This window comes from Alosa sapidissima, chromosome 23, assembly GCF_018492685.1.
Source record: "Alosa sapidissima isolate fAloSap1 chromosome 23, fAloSap1.pri, whole genome shotgun sequence".
In the NCBI taxonomy this organism is placed as follows: domain Eukaryota; kingdom Metazoa; phylum Chordata; class Actinopteri; order Clupeiformes; family Clupeidae; genus Alosa; species Alosa sapidissima.
The window spans coordinates 15,997,023-16,017,133 of record NC_055979.1 but is presented as its reverse complement, the minus strand read 5'-3'; the positions used below and the strand labels follow the sequence as shown (position 1 = coordinate 16,017,133).

At 43.1% G+C, this 20,111-nt stretch overlaps 2 protein-coding genes and 1 long non-coding RNA gene across 4 annotated transcripts in view; 1 reads left to right on the top strand and 2 right to left on the bottom strand.

The window, feature by feature from the left end:
- LOC121698054 (serine/threonine kinase 11 interacting protein) overlaps window positions 1-8,624 on the bottom strand; it is a 39,333-nt gene extending 30,709 nt beyond the window's left edge. Inside the window, exons 1-8 of the mRNA XM_042079781.1 lie at window positions 8,472-8,624; window positions 7,959-8,026; window positions 6,576-6,778; window positions 6,193-6,267; window positions 5,203-5,298; window positions 4,940-5,047; window positions 4,443-4,514; window positions 2,688-2,817 (exon numbers count right to left, since the gene is read on the bottom strand). Of these exons, the coding sequence (XP_041935715.1) occupies window positions 2,688-2,817; window positions 4,443-4,514; window positions 4,940-5,047; window positions 5,203-5,298; window positions 6,193-6,267; window positions 6,576-6,778; window positions 7,959-8,025 (751 nt within the window). The 5' untranslated portion in view covers window position 8,026; window positions 8,472-8,624. The remainder of the gene's footprint in view (window positions 1-2,687; window positions 2,818-4,442; window positions 4,515-4,939; window positions 5,048-5,202; window positions 5,299-6,192; window positions 6,268-6,575; window positions 6,779-7,958; window positions 8,027-8,471) is intronic.
- Window positions 8,625-13,380: 4,756 nt separating this feature from the next.
- Window positions 13,381-16,134, bottom strand: LOC121698059. Of its 2 annotated transcripts, none has more exons than XR_006026685.1 (2): window positions 15,986-16,134; window positions 13,381-15,511 (listed from the first exon to the last, which is right to left on the bottom strand). It is a non-coding gene; the product is annotated as an uncharacterized LOC121698059 (long non-coding RNA). The 2 variants fall into 2 exon arrangements; XR_006026686.1 differs by having other exon boundaries at window positions 15,882-16,000.
- Window positions 15,184-20,111, top strand: part of igfbp2a (insulin-like growth factor binding protein 2a) — an 18,211-nt gene continuing 13,283 nt past the window's right edge. Inside the window, exon 1 of the mRNA XM_042079785.1 lies at window positions 15,184-15,535. Within this exon, the coding sequence (XP_041935719.1) occupies window positions 15,184-15,535 (352 nt within the window). The remainder of the gene's footprint in view (window positions 15,536-20,111) is intronic.

Here is a 20,111-nt window from a genome sequence, read left to right as displayed (position 1 = left end):
CATAAACATGACAAAAATAAACTTGACAATGGGGACAATGACTTGACAATGGGGACCACAGCACTAACTTAATGGCTTGGTTGGTGTATTATATTAATTCACATTGAGAAAACTCAACCTTGTTGTGCCACATACGATTTGCATTCTGTGTGAAGTGCTCGTAACAAAAACTATAGTTCTATATAGTTCTATCCAACAATAGTTAAATTGTGTAACTTCTTATTGACAAAGTGAGCGAATATCGACTGTTGTTGTCGTTTTTGTTGTTGACGCAGATGACCCTGGTTCCAGTTATCTGAATGGGCCCTTGACCGCCTGGGGAGTGGGTAGAGCGCAATGAGCAGGACAGTTCATACGTCAACATGGATGAGTGGGTCTTTCTGATAATGCTCTAAACTGGTTTCAAACCTACATTACTGGCAGAGATTTTTATATCAGTCTAGGAGATCATGTGTCTGAAAAACATGACTTGCCTTTTGGTGTGGCCCAGGGGAGCTGCCTTGGTCCCCTGCTATTTTCCCTATATATGCTTCCGTTGGGAAACGTCATACAGTAAGTCAGCATAATGTAAACTTCCATAGCTACGCAGATGATACCCAACTGTATATTTCTGTGGAGCCAACTAACCCAGATGGCCTTTGCTCCCTCACTGCATGCCTAACCTCCATTAATCAGTGGATGAGCAACATTTTTTTGAAACTAAATGATGACAAAAAAGAGGTACTTTTGGTTGGACCAAAACTAAAGCGAGACATTGTTCTTAGTAATCTGGGGAACTTGGCGCACCAGGTCAAACCAAAAGTAACAAGCCTCTGTGTCATCGTAGATGCAGAGTTAAATTTTAAGCCCCATATCAGTAAAGTTACTCAGACAGCCTATTTCCACCTGAGAAACATTGCCAAAAGTGCGGCCCTTTTTAACTCAACAAGATGCAGAAAAACTAATTCACGCCTTTATCACTAGCAGGTTAGACTACTGCAAAGCACTTTTCACTGGTCTTCCCAAAAAACATCTAAAGAAATTGGCACTCATACAGAACTCTGCGGCTAGACTTTTAACTAAGACCAAGAAGAGAGAACACATCACCCCTGTGTTGGCTGAACTGCACTGGCTCCCTATTTCCAATAGAATTGATTTTAAGGTTATGTTAATTACTTACAAAGCTCTGAATGGCATAGCACCTTCATATATCTCCGAGCTTTTAATATCTTATCAAACACAAAGGAAACTTGGATCATCCAATTCTAATCTTTTAATCGTACCCAAAGTGCTCCACAAGCAAAGTGGAGAAGCTGCTTTTATCCATTATGCCCCAAAACTATGGAACACCCTGCCTCTGTACATCAAGCAGGCGAGTTCAGTAAATATTTTTAAAAAAGATCTGAAAACATACCTGTACAGGAAAGGTTTTAGTTAACTTATCTTATCCTGTAGACTACTTTTTCAGATTATTCTACATCTGCTGCCATTGGAGGGCGCAGCCAGCCAGAAGCAGATGGGCTCCCCCTATTAAGTCAGGTTCTGCTCAAGGTTTCTTCCTGGAATATGGGAGTTTTTCCTTGCCACAATTGCCATATGGCGTGCTTATGGGGGTAAAGGGTTAAGGCTGCCAGTCTTATGACATGTTATTTTCTATATTTTTGATATGTTGCTGAGTGGATCATAAACGGCCCCAGCAATGAAGAAAAGTGATTGATAATGACTGACTGACTATTATTGTGTTACATGCTTCAAATGTAAAGCACTTTGAGCTGCATTCTGTGTATGAACGGTGCTATATAAATAAAGCTTATTATTATTATTATTATTATTATGGACAGCCAAAAAACTGGCTACATCTATTACTCAACTGTTCAGCTGCCCTTTAACTGAACTACATTACATCACATCATTATAATTACATTATTATGACTACCATTGTAATTGTTATTTTGTTTCTTGATTAGTATATCGATATTTCATTAACGTTCTAAATCGTATAAATATTTTACATACTTTAATGGATGAAAGTCTTTGTGTGTTTTAGCGTGTGTGTGTCTACAGTATGTGTGTGTGTGTGAATGGGAGAGAGGGACAGAGGCATGTGACAGATCACTTTTCAAATCAGGACCACACGTCTTCAAAAGAAACAGTAGGAGTGCACTGTCTGTGAGAGAGAGTCTGTGCGTATGTGCAAGTGTGGGAGCATCAGTGTGTGTGTGTGTGTGTGTGTGTGTGTGTGTGTGTGTTCAGAGGGCAGCCGATGGGCAGATAGAGGACCCTCTGGCAGCGTCTGCTAATAAACTCTCCAACAAAGAGAGAAGAAAGGTAATCCCTGCCTCACAAGTCTACTCAGATCAGCACCCCAGCCATGAACAGCCCGCTGAGCCCAGGACAACAGACACACACACACACACACACACACACACATTTTTGCACTTAGCATAACTACACATGCTGCTCAGACAAAAAAATAACAACATATTTTCTGAAGACAAGAGTTCAGCGCAGAGTAACAAACTCACTGCACAGAAAATGGACTGTGGTCACAAACCCAGACTCTCGTTTGACACGAAACAGGACATACAAAATACAGGGCAACACACAGGGGGCAAACCCTTACAAGACATCTTAGTTTTGTGTGTCTCTCGCTCTGTGTGTGTGTGTGTGTGTGTGTGTGGTGTGTGTGTGTTACTTGGTAGCCTTACCATTAATGGTTTCCAGCTCATTGTTGCGCAGTATGAGCACGCTTAGTTTGACCCTGGCGCTCAAGCCCAGTTGTGGCGCCCTCTGGAGGTTATTATAGGCAAGGTTCAGATGCTCCAACTCACTCAGAGACTACAACAGGAGACAGAGAGAAAGAGAAGAGAAGAGAAGAAGATGGAGATGGAGAGAGAGAGGGAGGAAAGGAAAAAGGGTGAAGGGACACAAATAATGAGACTGGGTCAGAGAAAATAAAAGGGACGTCGAGCAAAAGGTCAAGACTAGCTTTAGCACCATTGGTTTTAGGGCTACTTCACAGAGAAATCATCCCTTCCCTGTCCCCCTTTCACAAAAACTGACGATTGACTATTGAGTTTTATGGATGTTCTCTGCTCTGTCCAGCCTTCAGAGCATCTGCTGACCAGATGTGTGATTAGTTCAGACATCACTGGGGTCATGGGGTCAAAGGTCGAAGCGTGACTGGCAGACTCAAGGCTCAACAGAGTCACACTGACCAGGTTCCTGTTCCTCCTGAGTGGTGGTGGTGGTGGTGGGTGGGGGTCCCTGAGAGAACTGTCTATCTCTCAGATGGAAGGAATAATAAAAAAGGAATACAAAAGGAGTGTGGCGTGAGTGAGAGAGGTGTGTCACTGACTTTAAAGAAGCAGTGCGAGGCCATGCACATCCCAGGCCAAAATTGGATGGGTGCAGGATCCAGTACAAGAGTATCCAAGCAGAATAAGAGATAATCGGCACACCAGATCTGAGGAAGAGCCGCACAGCTCGAAACGTCACAAACAAAATAAACTGTGAATGGGAGCCAGGGAGTGCAGATAATCTGTTTTGTGTCACTGACTTAAGCCATCAACTTTATGAATGTAATCGATTAATCCTCTTAAAGGGCATGGGGTGGGGTGGGGGTGTGGGGGCATGTCAGGAAGCCATACAGGTGAGGTCCTTTCAGAGGGTGCTAAACTGGGTGGGGATGTTGAGGGTAGGGTCTGGATATGTACGGTCATGTCAGATGGAGCTCAAAAAAAGCAGTCTTTTTCTTTTCTTTTTAAAAAAAAAAATATTCTTTAATTATATTATTAACTATACTTTTTATACTAAGTTTGAACTATTGCCCTTTTAATCTTTTATTTTCTATTACTCATTGCTTTGGTTTCTGTAAAGCACATTGAATGACCCCTGTGTATGAAATGCGCTATATAAATAAACTTGACTTGACTTGACTAGTGATGATATATGGCACTCAAATAAGCGTAGCCATTTTAGATGGGGGTCAAGCAGGCATAGCTATTTCAGATGGGGCTCAAATAGACATAGCTATTTCATATAGGGTTCAAATAAGCATAGCCATTTCTGAGTGGGGGTCAAATAGGAATTCCATTTTAGATGGGGGTCCAGTAGATGTCATCATTTGCCAAGCTTAAACAGGTGTAACAATGTCAGATAAGGCTTAAAGTGGTATAACCATTTCAGCTGGGGCTCAAACAAGCACAGTTGTAAGTCAAAGAGGACGTAAATAGGTGCTTTTCTTACTGCTGTTCATACTGTAGGTACTGACAATCAAGATGACGGATAAGATAATTGATGGGCAACTCTTTCCGCCAACTCTCTCATGTACTACTTTTAAAGTCACAGCACGGATAAAGTATTCTCCTCGACAGGTGGAATGTTTGGATACTAAAACACCCGCAGCCTAACACTCTACTCAATCACTCTGACAAGTCCGGGCCCTCTCTCTTGCTCGCTACCTTCAGGAACTCAGCGCAGTCCTGGATCTTGTTGTGGCTCAGGTCCAGGGACTTGAGGACATTCAGCAAACTCTGTAGAGAGGGAAACACAAAAGGGCATTGCCAAGGCCTGTGAGTGATGGAGGTGTCAAGAGTTTCATAAGCCTGGGTAGGATTCCAATCAATCACATTTTCAATTGAACATATACTAATAATAAAAGTTAATATATCTGGAGAATGTGACTTGTCATTTGAGAAAAAAAGTTACAGCTGAGAGTGAGAAAATGATCAAACGTTATTTGTGTGTGTGTATGTAGGTGTGTGTGTGTGTGTGTGTATATATGTGTGTGTGTGTGTGTGTGTGTGTGTGTGTGTATGTAGGTGTGTGTGTGTGTGTGTATATATGTGTGTGTGTGTGTGTGTGTATGTAGGTGTGTGTGTGTGTGTGTATATATGTGTGTGTGTGTGTGTGTGTGTGTGTGTGTGTGTGTGTGTGTGTGTGTGTAGGTGTGTCTCACCAGCGATTCATCCAGACAGGATATGGAGTTGTAGCTGAAGTTGAGCGTGTGCAGCTCCAGCCATGGCAGAGCAGAACTAAGGTCTCCACCACACAGTGACAGAAGCTCCTAAGAAACACACACACACACACACACACACACACACACACACACACACACACACACACACACACGAGTGAATGCATGCATGCAGCACCATGCATGTGCCTGGGTGCGCACGCACACACACACACACTGGAGAAGGTGCTGGTTGATGACTGTACCTCCAGGGAGCTGAGGCTCTTGGAGCAGGTGAAGATTTCCAGCTGTGAGTACACCCCCCGCAGACCCTCCAGACAGTGCGGTGGGATACGCTTCAGCTAGGACACATAAACAGACAGACAGACAGACAATGAGAAACAAACAAACAGACAGACAGACAGACAAACACTTTTGAAAAATAGATAGATAGATAGATAGATAGATAGATAGATAGATAGATATGTACAGATAGACAAATAGACAGGCAGATTAAAGTCAGTCCCTATCATCCCAAATCATCTAATTATCTTTCTTATCAGTATGAAAATGTCAATAAGAAATGATTGTCACTCAGAAAACAGTACTTTAAAGGTACACTATGCAAGATTTTCACCTTTACGACGCCAATTTGATGGTAAACAAACTTTTAATAGGCGAATCGTTCACCTACCATAGCTATAGAGCACAGACGTAGCAAGTCGCTACGAAGAAAACCAGCCATGCAACTTCAAGGACGGCGGCCCAACAAATCTCATGAGAATCATGACACATTACCTTGTCAGTAGATATAGCTCTTTGGAGATCGATTTTGCCTGAACATTGATAATCCTTCACCTCCACAACAAAAGCATTTTCATTGTGTACAGGGGGGATAAGTCACGAGAAGTTTGCTATTTACAACAGCAGAGTAAAATATAAATATATTGTGACTCTAAAGGGAGCTCTACAGTGCCCAAAAATACCTAAACCTGCATAGTGTACATTTAAAGAGTGAAGAATGAAAATGGATAGTGACTGAGATAGCCAAAGAGTATATCAGAGTCAGCCAGAGAGTCAGTCTTGTGCAAAATGGGCAAAGCAACACATACATGCACATGACGAGTTAGACAGCTACATATATGGAGACACCTCAAGCAAAGACATCTGATACTGAGTCAGATCATACACAAAACAGCTGAGGCATGGAACCCCTGAGGTCTGTGTCTGTGAAATGAAGATTTCATGTATAATACCTCCAAGTGTTTAAGAGACTTAAAGGGGAAGATTTTCACTACAGACTGCAGTCTTGATCCAGGAGGGTTGACAAGCTAGAGAGGAACAAAAACAAACCGTCACACAGATGGTAGAACAACAACATGGCGCCATCTATTGGTTCGTTTGTGTATTCCATCAACGTCCATTTGTGATTATACCGCTTTTGAGCTTTTATAACAACTGTTTATATTATACCTACTTCCACAAATAAAACAAGAGATATGACATTCTACAGGCTGACGTTTAGGGTAGGCTAATATAGAAAACGGAATAAAAACTGAAGCAGCATCTTAAAAAACAACCTGCTGCTTTGCATCTTTTGAATAGTGCAGCTTTGAATAGCTTTGAATAGTGTGTGAACCTTGAGGGAGAGGGTCTTCTGCAGCACATCAAACAGGAACTGCAGCTGGAGGAGGGAGGCAGTGTCGGCGGGGTGGGACGGGAGGGCCAGGAAGCCATGCTGGTGCGTGCGCGAGATCAGGTACTGCTCAAACAGACGGGTCAGGTGCTGCAGGTGGCTCACCTGCAGGGTCAGGGTGCTACTGCCGTCCAGCACACAGTCACCTTGGTAACCACACACACACACACACACACACACAATCAGACTTAGAAGTGAACCTGGAAACTAAATAAAGACATAAACAACCTGCTGAGATTGCTAAATTGTCGGTCATCTCATTCTCAAGGTCAAAAGCATTCTAAGATGTTCAGACAGAATGTGGTTAATAAAACAGAAGTATAAAATGATGTGGACAGAAGTAATTGTGGAAATGTCTCCGCATATTTAGGCTACAGTTCAAAGCTATTCTTTCTAAGAAGTTCCAAGAGACCGGGGGAAAACAGAAGTATACAATTGTGTGGATGGAAGTGGAAAATATTTGTTGGTGTGTGGGCAAAATGACATCACTGCACTGTACTGAATTGGATGGAATGCAGTGTATTTATAAACCTCGCATGACAAATTATTTTGTTTATTTGATTTGTTTATTTACAATAAAATATAAGGGGAAATTTGTCTTGGACAAATGCTGCTCATATAGATTATTATATGAGCAGCATACTGTATGAGACTCTTTTTGCAATGAAGGCACATAGAATGCATGAGCCATTAAGATACAGTAGACAAACTTTCCAGACCTTTATATGTTGGGCAATCAAACAAAAAGTTTAACTAAATAAGCACAAAAAAAATAAAGAGCCAGAAGAGATGGGATGGGACGTTTATTTAAATCTGAGGTTTTGCTAACTTGCTAACATGTCTTGATATAGGATAGTTTTTGTTTTTTGCTTTTTTGTGGTGAATTGCATAATGCATATCCTGGATGGCAGGAGGGAATGACACACATGTTTATCTGTCTTCCACATGACCATTTACCATCTAAATTAATTTGAATGGGATGCCAAAAGTATAGTTGTGTGATAAAAGCATACCTCATACTTCAGAATGTGGCTAAATGTTGCAGTGTTGTTATAAAATGAGATGGAGGCTATATTGCAGGACACTGTGTTCAGAATCACCAGAGGGTAGATGCCATCATTTTGATTGCTTACACACACAGGTGATACCGAACACACACGCACACACGCACACACGCACGCACACACACGCACACACACACACACACACACACACACACACACACACACACACACACACACACACACACACACACACTCAGAGTATATTACCAAATGTGTCTGTCACTTGATACACAATGTGAAACAGCAGTATGAGATGCCCTACCATTGTTTTTCAGCAGTGTGGCCAGCTGATGGACGAGGGTGGACTGACTACCTGGTGTTGTGGACATCCTTGGTAGTTTTCAAGAAGAAGAGAGTTGATATGGACATTCATTATACAATTCAATTCATGTTTACTCAACAACATTGTCTAATGAAAATTATATCCTATTCAACCTACAAACTCATTTCTATTGGCCAACCACCTGCTCTTACAGTTCAGTGTCAGTACACAGTGGTAAATATTGAAATGCATGTCAACCTCACAAGGAAGTAGGAATAGCCTACAAGGCTTCGGGTTTCATTTCCTTGAATTGCTCAAATACACTTAGCAACCAAAACCCCGAAAATAAGGAAGTATTTCCTATAGAATCCAGTGTGCAATCATTGCATTTCAAATCGTGCTGTCACATTGGACAACTCAGTCTAGTCTAGTCTAGGCTAATGTTAACACCATCACGGTTACTATTTAGCACTGTAATCGTCTTTGTCTCGCAATAACATTAGCATAGCCTACCTTAGATGACAGACAGAGGGACATTTGCAGGAACAAACAGCTGCCTACCTACAAGTAGGTGAAAAATTATCTAGCATTAAGAAAATCCATCCTGTCGACTTTTTCGAAACATTGTTGACATGAACCCGCCTGCTATCATGTGACAATCGTCTCACCCCTACGGTGGCCGTGATGCTCCAAATAACTAATGACACTATATGGACTTCAGCTCTAGTGTTCATTCTGTGAACTACAACTTTTATTTCAGTCTCAATCTAATGTCAGATAATTTAGACTAGATTAGGTAGATATAAAACTCTTTTGGAGTGGTGATGATATTTACCATTAATTGGATTATAAAAGTATAAGTATACTCTTTTGATCCTGTGAGGGAAATTTGGTCTCTGCATTTATCCCAATCTGTGAATTAGTGAAACACACTCAGCACACAGTGAACACCCAGTATACTTGACACAGTGAGGTGAAGCACACACTAATGCCTGCTACGGCGGCAATCAGGGAGCAGTGAGGGGTTAGGTGCCTTGCTCAGGCTGTTCCTACTGGTGGGGATTCGAGCCGGCAACCCTCCGTTTACAAGTCTGAAGCCCTACCCGTAAGCCACGGCTGGCCCCCCAAAAAATACATCTACTGTAACTCTTCTAATCACTCTAGTTGGATAATGAGTTGGCTTAATTTACATATATAAAGTAGTAATATGCAGTATATAAAGTATAAATATGCAGTGCAGTCTCCTATCATTTTTATATCAATCTAGAAGAATAAATGGTAACTATGATACACCTAACTGGTGAAATATTGCGCTTGCAACCAACAGATGGAGCCAGACCACCTTCATTATTGCACTATTGACTGGGTGTGATTGGAAATGCAATACTTGGAGGCAGAACTCCAACCTAAACAGTTACCCTGTCACAACATCCTCCAGACCATCAATATCTGAATATGTCAGATTTCTCTCTCTCTCTCTCTCTCTCTCTCTCTCTCTCACACACACACACACACACACACACACACACACACATGTGTCTGTGCACACAAGCACACACGCACACAGAGAGAGAGAGAGAGAGAGAGAGAGAGAGAGAGAGAGAGAGACTCTTTGCAATGAAGGCGTTTAGAATGTATTAGCCATGAAGATACAAGCTGACCTTTCCAGACCTTTACATGTTAGGCAATCAGACAAGTTTAACTAAATAAACACAAAAAACTAAAGAGCCAGAAGAGATGGCATGCACATTTATTTAAATAAGAAGTTTGTTTTGTACATTTTTTTTGTTATCACATCTTCATTATAAAAAAAGAACCAGGGCACAAAGTGTACCTGCATAAAAATAAAATAAAGCCTGTACTGAAGTCAATTGTCTCTTCTGGAAACTAACCTAATTTAACGGGTGGGCAAAGTGCAAAGTCTGCAAACAAACAAAGTTCTTGTATGAACTACAGTATAGGCTTACACTGTAGCTATTGCGCACTATTAAGCAAACTGGCTCATCAATGTTTGCGTTTCAAAGTCTTGTATAGAGTTACATTAAAGTTTATTTGGCCTAGTTATAAAATTTGCTTTAGATAGACTTAACTTTGCAAATTAGGGTCCAAAGACATATTTATCCAAAGTAACTCAAATCGAGGCCAAAGTAAGTGAGCTCAAGGGATGTTACTATAAACACAAAAATTCTAATCAGTCAGACAAAAATGCCACAGCGAGCAGAGAGCCATGTTTGGGGGTAGCTGTTGGGAAGGATTGGCAGTCCTTAAACTAGGACTGTTCAAGTGTATATGGTTTAGTGAAAATCCTGAATAATTTAACCACGAAGAGGTGCTAAACTTCCCAATAGAGGAGCACTATGGCTTCACTCACGTTGAAAAACAAAGCCAAAGGTTCTTCTTTTAGGAGGTTTATAGTTACGACTTAACTTAGCCAGGTTTGTCAGACCCTGGTGATTTGCAGGGAAGTAAGGGAGAACCCCCTTTTTTGGGCTGGTGGGAGGGGGGGGGGGGGGGCACTTTTGAGATGATCTCATTATTACAGAAGTTATGAAACTGTTTTAGTCTTTTGTTTGATTATCCCAAGTGACTTACAATTGAGGAACAACAATGAAGTTGCAGTAAGCCAGGAGAGCTGTTGAAACTATAATTACTCTTATTAACTATAATTACTAAATTATAATTCTAGTCAGTCAGACAGAAGTGCCAGTGAATGGAAAGCCGTGTTTTGGGTTACAAAGCAGTTCAGAAGATGTGTTTGGAGGGATTCTGGCACTGATGGGTGATTTGTAGGCTCATCACGGAGAATCCCTGCTTGAGGGAGTCTCTTTTAATGTCTCTGCTGAGATCATTTTTTATGGTTATGCTACTGAATCTGTTTTAATACTCTGTATTATTATGGCATGATTTGGAAACCAAAATGTTTCCAACAAGAATTGGTAGTCAACACAGGCAGCAGATCTCTACAGGGAATCATGCAAAGCTTTTGCATTATTATAACAGGCAGGTCCTTAGGGCAAAAGCTGTATTGGATTGCCAGGACCATCCACTCCTGAGGGAGTCTGAGTTATTGCCCCCAGGTTGGCGTTTCAGAGTTTGTGTCTGTGGGAGATAGAGCCTTAGAGTCCCTTTCATCCGTAGTGCTATTTAGAGAGATGCTTCATGGCAGGATAAACTTTTGTATTTTGGTAATTTGCACTTTAGCACATTACCTGAGAACATTCAGGAATGTTTCATTTGCCAGTAAATAGCACATTTGTACATGCGAGATCCTTTTGTATTTGGCAACAACCTCCCATTCCCTCTAGCTTTGTGTTTTTGTATGTTGATGTCGTACTTCATGTTGTCTTGCCTGTAAAATAATTCCCAAAGTGGGATAAAAAAGATGACTTTGAACCTCGCAGTCGGGCCCTCATGTCTTAATTATTTTACCTCAAAATAACAGCTTCAAACTCATTTTGAAGCCACACTGATTTACAATAAAGAGTCTCTTACATTGCTGATGTACAGCTAAAATGCCTAGTATTGCACAATGCAACATTATTGTTGTGGCGAGGAGCTGGACTCTTTTCGTCGATTTTAGAGGAATTGGGTAGCCCTTAATGCTAAATTAATATCTATTTTATTGAAAATTGCTGAAAAGGGGAATGTATACAGTATGTTGTGCTGCTTTAATAGCGGTGGAGGGCAGGTTTGAGAAGTTAGGCAGAAAACAGAGCAAAGACTCCAATCCGGAGCCACAATTTCACTTCAGGTTCCATTGGGAAAGCATTGAGAAATAATAACACTGTGAAGACATGCAGTAATATTTATATATGATGGAATGCTGTGTCTCTAATAGTTCTATAAAACACTGAACTGTTCTATAAAATTACTTTGAGGGGATGTTTAACCTTTTGACATTCATGGCGTTTTAGTGATGGCCTGAGTATTGTTTAAGTGCTGGATTTCACTGAGCCAGCGTTGAGCTTTGTTGTGGAAACCAAAAAGCCACATTTAATAAGTCTGTCTCCTTTGGACCTGGCCATTATAATTAAAAGAGCTGTGGACACTGGACAGGCATAAAAAATTGAACAGTTCAATCCCTCAAAACTGTGGAGCAAACTTGTCCCGATTGCCAGCAGGGCTTCTTTCCCTTTTGGCCTGCTGCCACGTCGGACAACTTTGTTGCAAAGGCAGCCAGGCAAGCCCCTCCAAAACACAGCTGATCTAAAGAACCTGAGAAGAAAATAAAACTCAGTTGGAAAAACAATCATTTGATATTTTCAGCTCCGGGTGACCAGGTCAGAACTAGTCACGTCCCCTACTGGCGTTCGGCGTAGTGGTATCCCAGGAAAGTTCTCAGGAATGGCTTTTCCAGGTTTTGTTTTCACCGTGGCAACTGCAGCAATGTCGTTTATACTCGATGCAAAACAAAAGGAGCGTTGTGCACGCACAGATGAACCCTGCTCCACAATTGCAGCATGTCAACCACCTTACATAGAGAGAATGCAATTGAGCTTGTAGAAAAGCTGAAAAGTAAATAAGGTTCATAGTTTTTCAAAACACTTTAACACTTCAAAACAAATAGATTTTGAAACAACTCAAGAAGTATGCAGTTTAATATAGTCTTTATGTTCAAGGAACACCAAACTCAAAAAAGTGCTATTTGATTACAAATTTAAACCCTTTTGAAATATATCATAGGTTTAGCTATCTTAAAGGAGCAATAGGTAGTTATTTTACCATGCAAAAAAAAAAAACATGCAAATACTCGTCGCAAGCTTGCTCCCTAGTTCCTTTTGGCAGTATGGTTGATGATGTGCTGAAAAAGCTTTTCTTACATTTTTGCAGCTGGTCAGTATTGAGCCTCAGAACTATCGAGCACATAGCCTGAAAGCAACACCAAAGAGTTTTTTGTACCTTAAAATAATGTTTCCAAAATCGTTTCAGTGGTTCATCAACTCATAACAAGGTGAATGGCACTTCTGCATTCGCTTCGCGGCCCTCTATCGGCTATAACCGCACTATGTAAGTTTGCCAGATCGGGTAGCGGATCTGTAGTTCGATGGAATGAGACATAAGAAACTACAAATTTGACTTGCTTCTGATGTCGCAATACATTGTACTTTTATAAGTCATGCAAAATATTCTACCTTGTCTGTGGACATCGTTATTTGCAAAGCCGGTGCTGGATAAACAAATAGCGTGCTTGCGACAGAGGGAAAGTTATTTGGTGTTGCTTGAACAGCCATCAGCACCAACAGGAATGTTTCATGCCCTTCACATAACCACATGGCAATGAATTGTGAAGGTGATACCAGAACTGGGTATAGACCCTTTCAAGAGAGTTCCATTATCAGCATCATAGTTGGCCCCACAAGGCTTCCGTTTTAACATTCCATATGTTATCTTAATGCAGAGGAAGTAGATTGGGGCCCAAATAGAATGTTCAAGCATTGTTTTTGTTTTTATTGTTGAAAGGGTCTATAAAAAAACATAGCACTACTTCAAAAAGTGACAAATTGCTGCATACATGACATGTGCACATTATCTTTTAACACATCACAAAAGAAAACATTTTCAACAGGAATACTGATGCATTTCAGTTGGTAAACAGACTGCAAGAGGCAAAACTTACATAACAGACCTAAAGCATAACTGGTGGCATCCACATGGGTATTCTACAGATAGAGGAGCCCTGTCTGTGGCTTGGGTCTTAATTAAGATGCAATTTATCTAGTTTATTTGCACACCGTTGTGTCCTTGATGGGAAGGGCAACTCCAGACCCCATGAGGAGATATTGCGGGCAGCTTGCAGACCATCACCCTCTAGGGCTGCAGACACTGAGCAAACTCGGGTATACAGGCACGGGCTTATAGGCCATGGTCCCATCCACGGCGGCTGCTTTTTTTAAAGAGCGACACGTGAGGTCCTGCACAAACATGCCTGCTTCATCTCCACGTCTCGGCCATGCCCGGGAGGGCCTGCGTCAAAAGTGCCCTTTCTCCATCCAATCGCCGCCTCAAGGTGAACGACGGGAGACCCGAGCCAAGTGCAAATACGTAAAATGCCGCGCAATCAAGCGCACCCACAAAAACAAAATAATCCTCATTTATATCTTGCATGACAGACCCCGATGCGGGCGAGAAAGGTCTCGGGGGCTATTTTGGGAGACTTAAATAAACAACGATTAGTCTCCGGGGCAACGGAGTGTGGCCTGTGCCCCAGGCGGGTTAATGGGAGCCTGTGTGAGTGGCGAGCTCGCGACACCTCAGCACTGAGTCAGTAGTCAACAGGACTGAAGGAGAAAAACGTTGGTTGTAGTTAAGGCCTTTCAGAGTGTTAATAAGCAGCTCACTCCAGTAGGTGTCTGTGACAGGTAGGCTAGCTCATTACATAGGCCTAAATGTAGTTTATTTTGTTGCTTATAGTTTTTTTTTTAAATTTCGTGTGCCTACAACAATTATGTGTAATCCCATAATAGTTTCAAGGTAAAATATCAATTTATACCTTATTAATATCTGTGGCCAGACATATAGGCATATGACGTAGCCTATTAGCCTATAACATAACCCTGGTTCAAAGCCCAAGGAGAACACGTGCTGCTAGGCCTACATATTAACACAGCCTATTTCAAATCCGTTTGGCGTTATATAGCCTAAATTAGCCTACATTTAGCCTAGGCCTACTGTAGTAGGCCTATATAATACAACACAGTAAAATCTAAATACTTCTGATAAAACTGCCAAACTGTTACACAAGTTGTGGTTTTCTTCACAAATGCATTTGGACGATCAGAACAATTTATCAGAACAAAAAGAAAGAAAAAACGACAATACGCACTTCATTTAGAATAAACTATGGATCCCCTGCTCATGTTGCATATAACATCAGCGCAAATTTTATTTCATTTCACACTTGACTGAACTGCGGAACTGCTGTGGCCTACTTGCCAAAGTCGTCGATTGAATTTACACAACCATGTTTACAATGTGATCCTGTGATAAAGAGCAGGTTTCTAACCTGTCCCTAGAGCTGATACGTGTGAACTGCTGCCCCTGAGCAGTGAGCATGCTACAGTAAGCTACAGCGTGCGACTGGCATCTCTTGTGATGTCAGTGGAACAGGACCGCTGATAGGACCGTGCAGAACCTAGTGCCGAAGCTTCACCTGTTCGCATGCACAGTCGTCTCTTACCTGAACTTCCAGCTCGGACGTGGACTGACCAATACTTTGCTTACCATTATGTTATCGTACGTGGTTTGCAGCCTGGTTCTGGCGCTCGTGGCACTCCCAGGAGCGGCACTTGGTGAGATGGTCTTCCGCTGCCCAAGCTGCACCGCCGAGCGTCAGGCGGCATGTCCGGAGCTCACGGAGACTTGCGTAGAGATTGTGCGGGAGCCTGGATGCGGTTGCTGTCCGGTGTGCGCCCGCCAGGAAGACGAGTTTTGCGGCGTGTACACCCCGAGATGTGCTAGCGGCTTCCGCTGTTACCCTCAGCCAGATTCTGAATTGCCTCTGGAGCAGCTCGTGAAAGGGCACGGACGTTGTGGACGCAAAGTGGACACGGAGCCTACGGTGGAACATCGAGAACAAAGTAAGTGACAAAGCTTGTTGAGTGGCCTTGCCGTACAACAGCGCATGTTAAGGCACCACAATGGCATGTTCACTGAAAACACTATTAGTAAACACAGGGTGTACCTTGGCTTTATTACTGTAAATACATGTTGTCCTGGCAACCACTGTTGTTAAATGATTTGAACACACACACACACACACGCACGCACGCACACACACACACACACACACACACACACACAGCATCCATCTTAATAAAATTAAATACATTTAGCATGTACTGTTGTAGGCCAACTTTTAGTAATAATTAAAGTTTAAAATCTTAAACTGTAATGTGCAGCAATGTGCAGTACAAAACTACTAACCTGTTAACCAAATAGCTTTTAACTAATGAAAAAGAACCCAGTAAAGAATGGCTAGTAGTTGTTTTGTCTGATGTGGATAATGAGAAAAATTGACATCATCAAACCTGTCTCTTCCAAAGATTTCTCTCTTCCTCCCACACGCACACACACACACACACACACTGTCGGGCTCCTCTTTGAACCTCCTCTTTTCCCCCTGCAATGTGCCCTCTCCACCTTTTGCACAGTATTAATTTCCCTGAAACCCTCTGTTGTATACACTTCCACAGACCCCCGTGCTCTGTCAGGACGCTCTGTAAAAAAAAAAAAAAAATCCTCTGTTGATATTTTGCAACTGGAGTTTCCTAGATCACCCACCTCTTTCACAAGAATGATTAAGGTGGACTTTTGGACTTTGACCCCTTCGTCCTGTAAATCTGTCACAGAGCATGCAGAGGATGGGGCTCGCAGGGCACAGCCAAAGGAACCCCTGCTGGCCCGCCGGTCCTGCTGGTTGGAACTGTGGCCAAGGCTGTGGAGGAAAGACCTTCACTTCCTGCCATTCAGTAGCTGTGGACAGAAGGGGTAGGGGGTTGAGGGGTGTGTGTGTGTGTGTGTGTTAGTGTGTGGGGTGGGGTGGGGGGGGTTAGGAGGCTGACAAACATAGTTATCCACTTACGACAGTTAGTGTCAGGTGTTGATTGATAATAGTAGTGACTCTGGTGAGTTATGAGTGAAATGCTATCTGGATGCTGCTGCTACTGCTGCTGCTGACAAGCTTAACCTGTAGCCTTGTGGTGCAAAGTTATTTATACATAAAGTGGGTCAGTTATGGCAGGTTTAACTGACTTGGTTGGCCTGCTTGCTCCTTTTGGCTATTAGTAAGCCCTTGTAGCCATGGTCGGCTATATGTAGTGTGGGTTAGTTGTGAATCACTGAGTTCCGGCTGCAATCCTTAAATAACAATAATAATTTATAATAATAATAATTTAATTTGATTACCAGCACCCTTTCAAAGCACCCAAGGTCACCTTACAGAGTAAAACAGTAAAAACATCAACTCACAAAATACAAATCATTGTAGTAATAAAAGGGCACATTAAAGTCTATAGGATAGCTTGAAAAGGTGGGTTTCAAGAGCAGTTTTAAATTGTGAGATGAGATGGAGTCAAGAGTTCCACAGTTTGGGTGAAGTGTAGGAGAAGGCCTTTGCTCACATTGTGGTGGTGAGCCTGATGTCTGGTAATATCAGTAATCCAGCTGTAGATGATTGTAGTGAACGGGAGGGTGTATAGGTCTGTAGGATCTTGATCAGTGCTGGATAGGCAAGCCAGTGAAAATGGGGAGGCTGATCCTGGATCCTGGCCCTCGACAGGGTCTGCGTACTGTAGTCCTTTCTGGTCAAGAGGGCAAGAGTGTCTTCGTGGGGGTGTAGATGTGATATGGTGTTATGTGACATCCAACTCCAAAGAATCACATACACACTTATACATACTCACTCACACACACACACACACACACACACACCAAAAAATGCCAAACCTCATGAAGCTTTGGCACCTGGCGGTGGGCTTAAAAATAAACGCCCCGCTTCCAGACTACCTACAGGACTGTGAAGACAGTGCCCATCGGCCTGAAATAGCCCAAACTAATCCCTCCGCTTCTGCTGAAAAGCGGGCACGGCCGCCATCCCCTCGGGCCGCTCGGCTACGCGGATGCCAAGAATCTTAGCGTGGCGCGTTCCAGAATAAACTCGCTCTTGCTCTCCACAGCAGCTTGGAGATAACACAAACAATGTCAGAAATGTTATTGAGCTGACCAGGGTGTCGGGGAGATGTAGAGGAGGCTGAGGTGTGTGTGTGTGTGTGTGTGTGTGTGTGGGTGTGTGTGTGTGTGTGTGTGTGTGGGGGGGGGCTAGTGTTATCAAAAGTGGACTTTTGTGTGCACCGTCTCTCGCGTGTGCATGGACACATGCACAGACACAGGAACCCACACACACGCACGAATGCACAGATACACACACACACACACACACACACACACACACACACACACAGTTACACACATACTGTGACACACACACACATACACACACATACTACACATACACAGACATGCACACACGCACAGAGACACAATAGACACACACACACACACACACACACACACACACACACACACACACACACACACACACACACACACACAGCTACACACATATTGTGACACAGACACACACACACACACACACATTGTGGAACACACATGCACTCACAATGCATACACATACACAAATACACACTTTTTATTTCTCTCTCTTACTTCCAGGCATACACACACACACACACACATACATGGACACACTCTCTCTCTCATACACACACACACACACACACACACACACACACACACACACACACACACACACACCACACACACACACACACACGCACACACAGAGAGAGACACACAGACACACACACACACACACACACACACACACATACAGACACACACACACGCACACTCTCTCTCTCTCTCTCTCTCTCTCTCACACACACACACACACACACACACACACACACACAGATTAGGTCTGGTCCAGGCCATCAGTCCCACTTTGGCTTGTCCTGTTTCAGCCCCTCGGTGTGAGATTGGCCCAAACCTCGCGGCTCCTCACCACAGCTCCCCTGTTCTGTCTGCACGAGGTCTACCTCCAACTGTGAGTGCTCATGACATGCCATTGTTTTCCAAAGTTAAAGGGGTTTCATGCACACCCTGGCTTGGAAGCGGCCTTCTCTCTCTCTGTCTCTCTTTCTCTTTCTCTCTCTCTGTCTTTCTCTCTCTGTGTTAAATCAAGACCGAGCAAAGTGAATCAACGTGAACAAATCGAGAGAGAACATCCCAAAGCCACAAACGTCATGTTCGGTCCGGGAAGATACTCTGCCAATCTCGAATGGCACGAGGATGAGGACAAACATGCCATGCCCACTTATTCCTAATGAATGCTACATTCGGCCATGCTTGTGTTAGACTATGTGTGTCTGATTATGTTTGTTTGTTTGTGTGTGTGTGTGAGAGAGAGAGATAGAGAGAGAATGAGAGAGAGAGACAGAAAGAGAGAGCTTGAGCATGTGTGTTTGTGTATGTGTGTGTGTGTGTGTATGTGTGGTAAGAGCAAAAGAGAGAGCTATTGTCTGTCGTGTGCTTGTAGCATGTACTTACTAATTTCACCCTTGTGTACTGTGATATGCGATGACTCAGACCACTGCCTGTAGGCACCCATGCTTGTTTTATAACAGATTTGACAAAGAGCATAATTATCTCTGAAGATCCCACTCTTTTTTTTTGTCCTGTTCAGATCTGCCCGACCAAAGAATGGGTCTGGTTTTTCATAAGATCCATGTGAACATCTGCCAAAAGGGAGGGGGGGGGGGGGGGGGGGAAGTGAATGGAGCATCAGGAAGCCTCCGAATTTAAGGGGGAGGGAAGCACGTCCAAAGCCTTAACGCTGTAAGGACAGTGGATATTGAATTAAAGCTGACTCAGTCGAATTGATCTCAATCTCGTTACTTCCACTGCCATTTTCCATTTGAGATTCGAAACAGATGGGAGAGGAAACTCAAACCGTGTTCCGCAAACGGTCGGCAAATTGCACGGAGCATTCAAGCGATCATTATCGTCGTCGTCAGAACGGCATCAGCATCATTCGGCCTCAGCATTTTCCCCTTGGCCCTGTGAACTGTAGAGCCAAAAATCTGATGTGCACGAGCACCCCAACCCCACCCCACCCCAGGGTGCTCAGGCCACTGAAGTGTTTTCTCCATGTTCCAAAGATCTGCGCACTATATTTGTGGTCAACAAGATGAATTGGTAGCCTTATGAATCAGTATGCCATGCCATTTGCCCGCAGGCCCCAGAGTCACTTTTGCCCGGTCAGATTGGTTCTGAGCTAAGATGAGGAGCGGGTTTCTGTCCCAGTAGGCCCTCTAGCCGAGGCTTGTGCGGTCAGACAATGACGAGCCTCCTGTACTACCGGCTATAATTCCCAGATCACAGTTACATGATAATCAGTGACATTTGTTGTGGCGTTGATGCCGAGCCCAGTAGTGGATGCAATTACTCTATTTGAGCCCAGTGTTTAGGCTTCGACTCAAGCCCCCGCTGGAAACTCCCCGGACACAGACGGACACAGTGATGTAATGGGGTTGCAGCCTTACCTTTTTGGTCATGCAGCCAGTTGCCTCCACT